The 11,766-nt window shown below is 39.3% G+C and overlaps 1 protein-coding gene across 1 annotated transcript; it reads left to right on the plus strand.

Moving 5' to 3' along the window:
- The first annotated feature begins 207 nt into the window (after positions 1 to 207).
- rtbdn (retbindin) lies at positions 208 to 11,340 on the plus strand. The gene is given in 6 exon segments (XM_085155722.1): positions 208 to 367; positions 491 to 507; positions 509 to 588; positions 1,388 to 1,516; positions 2,375 to 2,471; positions 9,943 to 11,340. Coding segments are annotated over 6 exon segments (831 nt in total). The 3' UTR covers positions 10,291 to 11,340.
- Positions 11,341 to 11,766: the final 426 nt, after the last annotated feature.

An 11,766-nucleotide genomic window follows, 5' to 3' on the forward strand; every position in this document is an offset into this window, starting at 1 on the left:
AGCTAAACAGCCGGCGCTGATATCTCACTTACTCTGTAACTCAGCGTATGCCATATGACTGACTCTGTGGGTGGATGGAACAGATTTAATTGCAGCCTTTGCATCCATTATGTTTGATTCCCCCCCTCTAGCAAACCTTTCAGTTTTTTTTTTTTGTTTTTTTTCTCTATGCTGAACACTCTTGTTCATGTGTTTGTATCTACAGAGATGGACCTCACCTCATCCCCTTCGCTATTAATTTGCGTGGTTTTGGCGGCCGCCCTGATTGGCGGGACCCGCTCGGAGGGTGTGTGTCTTCAAGATGGTAAACACAAGGCCACGCCCAGCCCGGAGCCACACCTGACTGAGTGCTCTCTGTATGCAGACAGTGAGTGATCTCATTTTCATAGTCTGTAAATCTTGGAGATGTTGGAGAACAAATTAAATCTCAAATTAAATCTAAGAACAGGCCCACGTTGATGTGGTTCTCTCTTGTTGCTGCTACAGATAGCTTGCTGCACAGAAGAAACAAATCCAGGACATCTCTCATGTTCCTTCTGCCAAGAATCAGAATGAACCTGGGACAAGTGTGGGTCCCCTCAGCCCTGAGTAAGCCTTAACCCACCCTTCTGGTGTCCTCAATATTTTATTCATCTGCTCTTTTAGCCCACTGTTGCCTCTTAATGGTGATATTTTGCTGCTTCAGTTATCCATTTGTATTTTTATCAGTATTTTCAGTCTCATCAGACTGCTGTTTTCAGGAAAAAGCTAAAAACCACCAATTAATGACTGGCGGAGACCAGAAATTGAGCTAAAACAGAGTCACTACTGAATTTAAAGTCATCAGGTGTCCAGAAATACAACTAGAAATGACAAGTTTGAACATGAGCTGCTTAAGCCGAGAGATAATATGTAAAATAAGTCAATATTATAGTTGTTTTTATTGCTACACGTTAGCTTAAAATCACTAGTGCTTGCTTTTATTAGCTTATTTCACATTTAATGGCTTTGTGTTTGATCTAGTTCTTCATTCGCTCTGTATAATCTATCGTCAACAGTAAGGGCCTGTGCATGTAGTCAGTACAGAATTTTAAAGTGTTAGTGGAGCCAATAAGGATGGATTTTCTGAAATAATAAACGGCACCTTAGACAAAGAGGCTGCCAGTTTACAGATAGCAACAGCAAACACATGATCAAGTAGGTCAAATTGAAAGAGGCATTTAAGTAGCATTAGCCAAAGCTGGGCAAACATACTTAAGGGATCAACAGCAGCAATGATACTAATCAACTGCTCGTATTCCCCATCTTATTTAGCGTTGTTTTCTTGACTTGTCTTGTGACCGGCTGTTCCGAGTTTAATACAGACTTCACTGGTCAGTAACAAACATGACCTCTTGTGTCTCCCCAGGTGTGAAGGCTTCCTGAAGCGCGTGTTGTGTTTTTACCGCTGCTCCCCTGACGCTGCTCGCTGGCCTCATCCTCAGCGCAGCTCGTACATCCAGGCTGTTCCCCTCTGCCACAGCTTCTGCCGTGATTGGTGAGGCTGCCAAGCACGTTACCAAACAAACTAAAGTCTAAATCCCCTGTCAGCGAAGGGATCCCTATCTTGGACAACACCATACTGTGCTAAGATAGAGTGTCCAATAAAACTGTATGACACAGATGAAACTGTGCTGCATATATCAACCTTTTTTTATTTTTTAAGAAGGTGGCAAACACACAAAGCCTAGCACAAACAGCTTCATTTCATGGGTCCTATGTAAGGAAAAAAAAGAAATAAAAAAAAAAAAATGAGACAACACTGGAAAGATAAGTGAAAGAGTGTTGTAAAGAATTAAAGGGCTGCTCTCTGCAAAAATACTTAAAAATTACTTAACATTTTGGAAAATATTCTTTTTGGCTTTTCTGTTAAGAGTTGGCTTAGGATGATTAATGCTACTAGAAGCTTGTTAGCTTAGCACAGACACTAGAAAATGTGGCTTTATTCAAGTACATTTCAAAAATATATATAAGTTCAGAAAGATGCTCCAGAAACTCATAGATCCTAGAGTCTAACAGCTCATAAAAACACAGCTTGTCACTTTCACACTGGATTTTTGTGAACATTAGACAAACAACATAAGGATTAACAAGCTCACGATGCGCTATTTCCAGTCTTAATACTCAGCTTATGTAAGAAGCTGCTGGTAACTTTATATTTAGCATGAAAGTGAAATCTTTTCATTTTAAGCTCGGAAAGAAAGTCGCTAAGATGTTCTTTTTTTTTATTGGTTTTTGTTAGATTTATCTAGCTCAGGTAAAAAAAAAAAAAAATCTCAAGAGAAATCATTTAAATAAAAGAGTAATTGTTTGTTTTGTCATTTACATTTTTCAACATTCACATTTGTTCTTTCAGGTTTGATGCCTGCAGGATGGATTTGACTTGCGCCCGTAACTGGGCCAGAGACCCCAGGGGACAGAACTGCACTGGAAACTGTGTTCAGTATCAGCAGGTAGGCTTTAAGCAAGATTAACAAGTTAACCGGATATATTAAACCTAAAGCTATTTTTGTTTTTAAACTGGGGTTTTTTTGGTTACATGGCAACTAGTAGAAAATGGATAATAAAACTGATTAGTCTAGTAGATTTTCTTGCAGAGAATAATCAATAAATAAAATAAATTTCACTTTGAACAGCTAAAAATATCTCTTCTATCATAAGCTAGTTTTAGAGATGCAGTAAGTGCCCTTCATGAGTATTAGTCTTTAATCACTTTTTAAGTACCCAAAACTCTCATTTGTCTTTAAATATCTGTGTAACGAAGGACATTCTTGTGCTAAACTTTGTAGCAAAAATTAGCATGCTAAAAACTGATGGTAATACACAGTCATTCCTGTTTAACATCAGGAAGCTAGCATCACATGACACCGTGAGGATGGTGGCGTAACACCAGCATTGACACCTATTTGACCTTGTTAGCCACGTAGAAATAAAAATTGTAGTCACGTGCTTTATTATTAGCAAGCAGAGCACAGTAAAGTCACAGCTTAGCTAAGGTTTTCTGGTAAGCAGAGGTGGGTGTCAGAGATTTGAATCCTGCTGAGTGACCTCGGGGCTTGTCATTTGAGATCTTTGTTGCAGGCAGAAGGTCAGAAACTGTGGCGTGGTGCCTTAGTGGTATAGTGAGAGACGGCGGTTAAATGAGGGGTTAACGGCACCAAGGCTGAAGTGTGAAAAGGTTGGGCCCTGCTTCAGTGGGCAGAGGCCAGCTGGGTGATTGAAAAAGAGTGACAAACGGGTGCTGGTGTGCGCAGCTGAGACCAGCAGCAAAATGACTCACACTTCACAGGCAATGACACTCTATCTATAGACCATGTCCAATGGTGCAGTGGTGCCTGAAGAACTAAATATACACATAAAGGGACCTGTTTTTTCTCACATTTTTATTTTTATTTTTGGACTCTCACCTAATTCATAATTCAGAAAAATATCTGTTCCATCTTCGACCTTGGTGCAATCTCTTAGTCCATCTACTGCAAGAAACAAATCGTTTTAACTCCTCTCACATCTTTCAGGCAAGCTTTCTTCTGATTGGCTCCTCCTCATAATAAAATGTTTAAATAGTAGGTCAGTGGATCTTATGGGCTCACATTCCCCTTCTCTACAATGTCAAACTTCTCTTTGTTACACATGAAAATCAGACATCTGTTCTCTCGCTTTGCAAGTCTATTCAATTTCAATGAAATTATTCATATAACACCAAATCACAATAATAGTCACATCAGTAATGCAGAGAAAACTCCAGGCGAGCCCCTATGAGCAAGCACTTGGAGACAGTGGGAAGGAAAAACTCCCTTTTAACAGGAAGAAATCTCTGGCAGAACCAGGCTCAAGGAGGCGGGGTCATCTGCAGTGTTGAAGGTTGGGAGTATACAATAAAGTACTGTAGTTTATAGCATAAGCCAGAGTTTGTTGCTGTTATGAGGGGCTGCTCAGAAACATTAGTGGTCCTAATTCATGAATCTAAGATGTATTTACATAGATGTCACACAGAGTTTAGCTCATCTTGTTTTAAAGTGAAACTTGACTGTTCTCCATTGATTTTTCTGACTATCTGAAGAGAAGCAAATACTTCCTGGGTCCTCTGATTGGCTTCCCAACATCAGACAGGGATATCATGCCTTTGCTATACTTAGAAGGGGAAAAACAGCACTTCTACCTGTTTCTGCACTCTCCAATGTCAGGATGTCTGTTGTGCATCAGAGGGGATTTAGATGTGAATATATGCAAAGCCAGCTAGAAAATAAGTAGGTATACACCACTCATGTATCTTAATATATCCGAGAGTGTGCTTTCTCTTGATTTCACTCGCATTTATCTCAAACAAGCACAGGGAGAGAGAGCGAGAGGACCACAGTGACAGATGAGCACACACCCACAGCCACCAGGCCTATTAAGGCTGTCTGGGGGATATTAGATGATTATTGGAAATTACACATTTGTGAGAAGATAGTAAAAGCAAAAAGAGACATTTGGGGAGTGTTTGAGTATGTCTCTGTCACGGTGTGTTTTCAGTGCTTTTATTGGCCCATTTTAATGTAGGGCAACACTAATGGTGCAAAAAATACTTCCAATAAATTTAAGCAGCTCTCAAAACAGAGTGATTCAAACAGCTCGTCGGTACGCATTCAGTGCATTCAAGCAAACTAGCCCTCTTTACAGGGGCCATAAACAAGTGCCCGCCTCCCGTTTTTGGAGGTCAAAACGGTAACACTTTGTGTTTTCCTCCTCAGCCAGCAGAGATGGGAGATTTCACCTCAGACCTGCTGCACACAAGCAGCCGCTCAGACATCACACTAAAACACTCTCAGCTCCACTCCACCCAATGTTGGTGCACGTGGGTGTCTGCTGGATAAACACACACCCATACAGTTATTATTTGTAAAAGCTGAAAGCAGTAGATGTCGATTTGCATAGAGACAAGCGGATACTTTTAAAAGCATGCATAAGCACCCGCAGACACATCCTTTGCATGCCAAAATCCCTCTGGCACGCTCACTGTCTCGCTCTCTTTTTGTACTCATTGGTTACATTATTTGCCAGCCAAGGTCTGATTTATCTCAGCATTAGACACTTTTCTTTCTGCTCCTGATGCAGTGGGAATGAGGTTATGTCTACAAAGAACAGCACAAAACGTCTGTGCTTGAACAACAACAGCATCTGTCGATAAGATATAGTGAACTAATGCTTTGTAGGGATTGGGGGGAAATGCTATAGATTTCAAAGATACCAGTAGAAGCTTAGCTTAGATAAAAGGGAAGAAATGGTAGTGAATTTAGCTGGACCTGTGTCCTACTAAATTACCTGTATAATTAAATAGTAGTAATACTTATTTTGCAATATTTATACAAGGTTCTGATGTGAACGTGGCCAAAAAAGCTCAATAATAGCAGAAATCTTGCAGCTTGCATTTACTGCATTGCTTTGTAAGTTTGTGGCCCTGAAAAATGAGAAAACAAGAAACTACAAACCTACACAGTAGTTAGGATTTTTTCTTCTGGTCTAGTGTTCTGTCATTGAAAAATAAGAATCAACCTTGGCTCAGATTTTTCATCTAAAAACAAAAAAACGGAGGGAAAATGACGTGTTGTTTGAGGAATTTAGTTGTTGTTCATCATAGTTGCTTTTCTATAAAAGTGTTGGTGTTTCCATTATCATTTTATCTGCCTGTCTCATGGCTCCATCTAACCTGTGTTCCCATTCTTAAGTCTAGCTAAAGTACAATACAGTAATGCTAAGTCAGCCTTAAAAACAAATGTAATTCTTTGTCGCTTCTTCTTCCAATCGTCCACATTTGTCATGATGTCATTAATTCAAATTATCATATTGTCATTTAGCAGCTTAGATCTAAAGCAGGAGTGTCAAAAATAAGGCCCGAGGGCCAAAATCTGGTAAAGTCACCAGTTTGCCTGACTGGATGGTTTTGGAAAATGTTTGGAAACAGTATTTTCATAGTTTTTCGAATGATGAAGACTTCATACTGCACCAAAGTATTAACCAATAGATAAACAGTTACTTGCAAGAAAAGGGGGCGGGTATTTTCTTAAATTACAGAAAATTCTGTCCAATGAGCTACAAGACCTTTTTGTGTAACTTTACCCCGTATTTCTTACAATTTCAGCCCAAAAAGTCATGCTAACAGATTTCTTAAATTGCTACAGCGGCATTTCTTTATGACACACAAAAACGTGAGATGTAGTGTTGAAACTGCACTTCTTTGTGCACTTTTCTTCTCTCATGTTAGATATCTCAGGGGTTAAATGTCCAGTGAAACTTATTTACACTGACAGAAAGGCGAGTTTCTCACTGGTCCGGCCCTCCTAAGATCAAAGTGGCTCATAATGTAAAATGAGTTTAACATCCCTGATTTAAAAGCACTATCCTTTCAAATAATGGACATTACAACTGTCATTGTACTATAACTGTATGTTATGAATAATTTGATCACAGATTCTAATAGTATTATTCCAAATTTAATTTCTTCAGTCATTCATATACTGAGATTATTTTTTATTGGTTTAGTCAAAAAACTCATTCTGATCATGACTGCAAGCTAACATAATTTCTTCCGTAGCTTTTTTTTTTTTCTTTCTGCACATCAGGTGTAATGTGTTCGGTTTCGGATGGTGAAGGGCAGAATTAAATAAGGGCGAAGAGGACAGCGCAGAGCCCCAGGAAATTTCTGTATCTCACTTATTTGATCACACCATGTCATCTAAAGCCACTCGTGCTCATACTGAATTAGCTTTGGCAGCAAACCACGTCCGCCTGAGGAATAGTGGAAGTGTTTGTGTGAATGCAGGTGTGTGTGTGTGTGTGTGTGTGTGTGTGTGTATACCCTTGTATGTGTTATAGGGTTGCTGCGATAAGACCTAAGTGTCAGACAGCGAGCTTGTAGTGGCGAGAAATAGGCATCATCCTGTTTGTCCTTCCAACACGGTAAACAAATTACTTTTTTTTCTTCTTCTTCTTCTCTGAGCACTCTGTGTGACTCAGTCTTAATCCCCCAACAGACAGGAGGATGAAAGGAAGCAGACGTTTGGGTGGGGGTGTGCTACAGAGAGACAGGGGAGAGATGTACAAACAGTGAGGGCAGCAAAAAGCAAGGGGCGGTGGAGGTGGGAGGGGTACGAGAGTAGGTGATGGTTACTTGGCAGCACATCTTAATGACTGGTTATGAGGCTGTCACTGGGGAGAGAGATCGAGAGCTTAAACACAGAAAAGCGAGTGTGTGGGTGTGTGTGTGTGTGTGTGTGTGTGTGTGTGTGCGCGCGCGCACAACTGAAACTTTGCTAATTTGCTTTCCTAACTATTTCTAAGCTCGTAGGCATAAACCATTTACAGCTAAACGGCTTAAATGTTGAATTGTGATTTGGTGTTACTCGCGCAGTATCCCCCTCTTTAATCCGCATTTGTGTCTTATTAGAAGAGGAGCGCCTTTTTCCTTTTTTCCCCCCCTTTTCACACCCCAGAAACTCTGGCGCTAGTGTCAGCAGTAACTAGACTTTATTTATTTTTAGTTATACCCTCAGAGTATAACTTTATAAAGACAGAGAGCACGGTAATGAATTTTCTGTCAGACGGAGACACAAAAGGTGCTTCCAGCAAACTTTTCAGATTCTGCTCTGCACGGCTTGTCGGGGACTGCAAAGGTGGCACCGAGATGAATTCTTTCAGATACAAGTGTGAGCTTTTCAAGGTCGTGTCTTGTGATTTGCTTTCAAGGCTGGTGTAGGTGAAGGGAGGCAGGAGAGGCAGACAAAAGCAGCCTGTGAGAGCAGCTGCCCGGCGCCTGCAGCTCCCCTCTTACACCTGGAACAGGTGCTTTGTTCAAGGCCAGTGCTGCTCTGAGATGGAAAAGTCAATAACAATAAATGCTAATGTTACACAGCGGCGGCGTGTAACAATAATGCTTCAGTTAATGGATTTTACACTTTCACATAAATAGTGTAATATATGCCTTTTATATAGATATTTATATATCCCAGAATCTGAAATTTTGCTTCCTCGTAAATGTGCTGCTGGGCTACATATGAAATGCTGTGTTTGTAATATATTCTGTTTTATTTGAACAACAGTTAACCTTTGTTATTCTTTTCTGAACCGAGCATCTTTTATCATATTTCAGGCCAGCTTTCAGGAAAAAAATGGGTGTTTATCAGACGTTAGCGATTTCTGCTTTTAAAGCTCACCTTTGGTCGTCAATCCATGTTTCTTGGCATATATTGAGGTGTCAAATGTCATCATTAAGGGCACATGGGGAGGTCGTTTTTATGGGGGAAAGAGTTAAGAGTAACATAATTCTGCAGGTCTGACATATAATTAGAAAATTAGAAGGACGAAAAGCAAAAAGCTGTGTGAGAGAATACACAGCTTTCCTTTCCAAGCATACCTGGGCAAGATGAAGGATTCATAGCTTCACTTTTAAATACTAAGCATGATTCTAACAGTTACTATGGTAATACTTGTACACTAGTATTCAGTGGTAAGTTGTAGGTTTTATTTCGATACATGTATTTAATAGCAGCTGAAACTGTTAGTTGCATTAAGGCAAAAAACATTTTGCTTTTAAATGTGCTGGTGCATTTTTGAATCTATGACACGTGAGATTGTTTTCAAGAAAATGTGTCCAAAAATGCACATTTGGATATTTGTTTAACCCTGTAAAGTCTGAACCCTGAAATAATTGCCAGAATCTTTTTTTTAAGTGGGAGTGTTTATTGAACCTAAAACCAACCAAAAAACATAAATTTGCATAAATTAATTTTAATTGTATCATGTTTGTTATACCTGGAATTTTGTGCAATTTAAAAGTCACACTGATGATGTAGAGGCTTCAAATATAATGCATGTTAAAGAGTTAAATGTTACATTTTCCCCTAGGATTTTATTCAAGCTAGTCTTTAAATGCTTTAATCAAATTAAATAAAACATTACATATAATACAAGAAATACATTATTTAATTTATTCAAAAGGAGGTTGTCTGTTATTTCGTATTTTTTGCCTTCTAATAATAGTTTCCTTTTTTTAAAAAAATGTAAAATATATATTTTTTAAGATCTTTTTTTTAGATTTTTTTGTAAACCCCTGTTTGTATGCTGAAGGGTTTAATTTATTCTATAAAACAGACTCTTTTAATCTTAAAACCATGCAGAACAAAGGATTTTTCGCCTTGTTCCTCTGATTTACATCATGATGAAAAAAAGAGATGTACAAAATCCCATCAGTGGAGAAAAAACAAAACAAAAAGATTTGTGTAATGTGCCAGCAAAATGAAGAACCGCTAACTCTGAAGCCAGCACTACCCAGTGTTCAGATTTCTGTTATGGAAATTTATGCAAATCTGGGCATTAGTAGATTGTGCTGAATCTGAATATTTAAACATTACAGAAAACTGTGAATAGAAAAAAATAATCGCCTTATGCTTTGCGGGGGTATCTAGTTAACATTTTCCCCTTTTCATTAATTTTCTTTTTTTTTTAATTAAAATGTCTGCACGTCCACATGGGTTCTTTCAGTCTTGTAACTGTAAGGTACCAACTTTTTGTACCTACCATTTATGTAGAGCAGTTGCCTCAAGGAGCTTTCTATTGTAAGGTAAAGAACCTACAGATATAAAGGGAAACCCCAACAATCAAATGAGCAAACAACTGGCAAAAGTGAGAAGGAAAAACTCCCTTTTGACAGGATAAAACCTCAGTTCTGTTGGAGGTGAGTGCAGAGAGGCAGAATAAAGCTCTTCTGTGGTTTGTGTGAGGGTACCAGCAGAAATGATAAAGATGTAATAAAACACTTACTTTTTGTTTTCTAATATTTGGTATTAAAGCTGAATTCTGAATGCTGGCACTAAAAGTCAAGGTTGTATCTCTGTGGATGGCAGAGAAAAATAATCTGCACAAATTTTGTGTTCTGCACACCTACAGATGTACCAGCATGGCAGAGATCTCTGCGAAAGCCTGTGGGGTGATGCCTTCATGACGGTCGAGGATGAGCCGGAGGAGGTTGGAGAGGCCGGAGAAATCGGAGTGGATGTCGACGGCGTTCGTCCCTGCGGCTGCCTGACTCTCAGCCCCTCGGACAAGGACGTGATCGCCGCTCTCAGAGCCCAGCAGGACGACCCGGAGGAGCTGGATACCACCAAGACCGGCTTGCCTCAGTACCGGGCCCCTTGCCAGGCCAAGCTGCCCGTGCAGCCCAGAATGGGAAACTCCGTGCTGCGTAAGCGCTCGGTGGAGGTGGAAGACGTGGAGGGGAGTGGCAGCGGTTTGTAGATGGTCATACATGTATTCTTAGCGATAATCCTCTAGATCATCATATACAAAAATCAATCCCTTGAAAGGGAGTTATATCCTTTCTCCTCTAACTAAAGTAAACCATACAAATTTAAGCTCTCATTACTATCTTCAAATCGCAGGCATAACTTCTTTGATTTACAAAAATGATCTGATTATCTGATTTAAGTGACAAGCTTATGAACACCCGATCGATTCTTTGAACAGCCAGGATTAAACGAAACACCAAGAAAAGGTTTTCAAATGAATTTAAGAGGACTACTCAAAGCTGAAATCCTCAATATTTTGAAAGGGCTCAATAACAAATACACTTAAGACATCCCATGATGGCTGCAAAGTGTTTTTATTGCCAGCTAACAAGAGCATCTTTAGTGGGAATTTGCTTTTATGGCTCAGTGTAACACATGGTCACATGGTAAAAGTCCTGCAGTATTAGCACTTCTGCATGAGTCACACATGTCAAACCCAAAGTAGTACTTTTCATGACAATGTTGAAAACAATATATCACCATCCCGCTACTTATCTCAACTGTCTACTAGCTGGCTTTGATTTGTGCTTTAGTCACTTGTTAAATGCATTAATTAGTCCTGTGATTCCATAATGTGCAGTCTGCTTGTCATGGAGTTTATGATAGTGGAGAACGTCAAAAGTTTTAATCATAATTTTGAATGTATCTGAGATTTTTCTAACACAGTTAACTGACCTGAAAGCAAGTGTTCTGGTATGAGAACAACAGCGCCTAATACCTGAGGGGAAGGTTTAGTATTCAGAAACAACATCAGAGTAAATCAGCAGGGGCAGCGTCCGTGCCAGATAAGGTTGCTCCGGTAGTTCGGTCATGTATCACCGATGTACTGTGGGTGTTTTATAAGTAGGCCATGTGTTTCTACAGTTGGGAACTGTTAGATGTAAATGTTTTATAAGAAAACAAAAAGGGAGAACTAATTTGTTTGATTTACCATAAGCTTGCTGAAATGGGTGTTTCTGTGCTTTTCTTTTCATTCTCAATAAAAACATTTCTAAACATTCCCGATGTTTCACGTGCCTTTTTTGTGGTTTCTCTCTCTTTTTTTCTTTTAGTTTACTTTATATACTAGGTGAGATTTCATACATGCTTTCTGGTAACAGCAGGTATCTGCATCCGCAGCGCCTTTTAGAAAAGTGTTGGCTTTATTCATGCAAATGTGCAAACAATTCACAGGTCAGAGTTAGATGAGCAGTTAAGAAAAGAGTTAAGGATTATTGGAGTAATATATCATCAACAATTTCGAGATTTCCAGGTTATTGAAAAGTCCTCCTTTAACAGTTTTTAGCTATAGTGACTCTTATATATTTAACAGGGATCAAATAAATCCAATATACTCATTATCAACCGTAAGAGAAAGAATCCCTAATGTGGAAAAACAGGGAACTGTATAAACTAACCATTAATATTTATGACTGTCGGCTTGTGT

The sequence above is a fragment of the Neolamprologus multifasciatus genome, chromosome 4, assembly GCF_963576455.1.
Source record: "Neolamprologus multifasciatus chromosome 4, fNeoMul1.2, whole genome shotgun sequence".
NCBI classification, from domain to species: Eukaryota; Metazoa; Chordata; class Actinopteri; order Cichliformes; family Cichlidae; genus Neolamprologus; species Neolamprologus multifasciatus.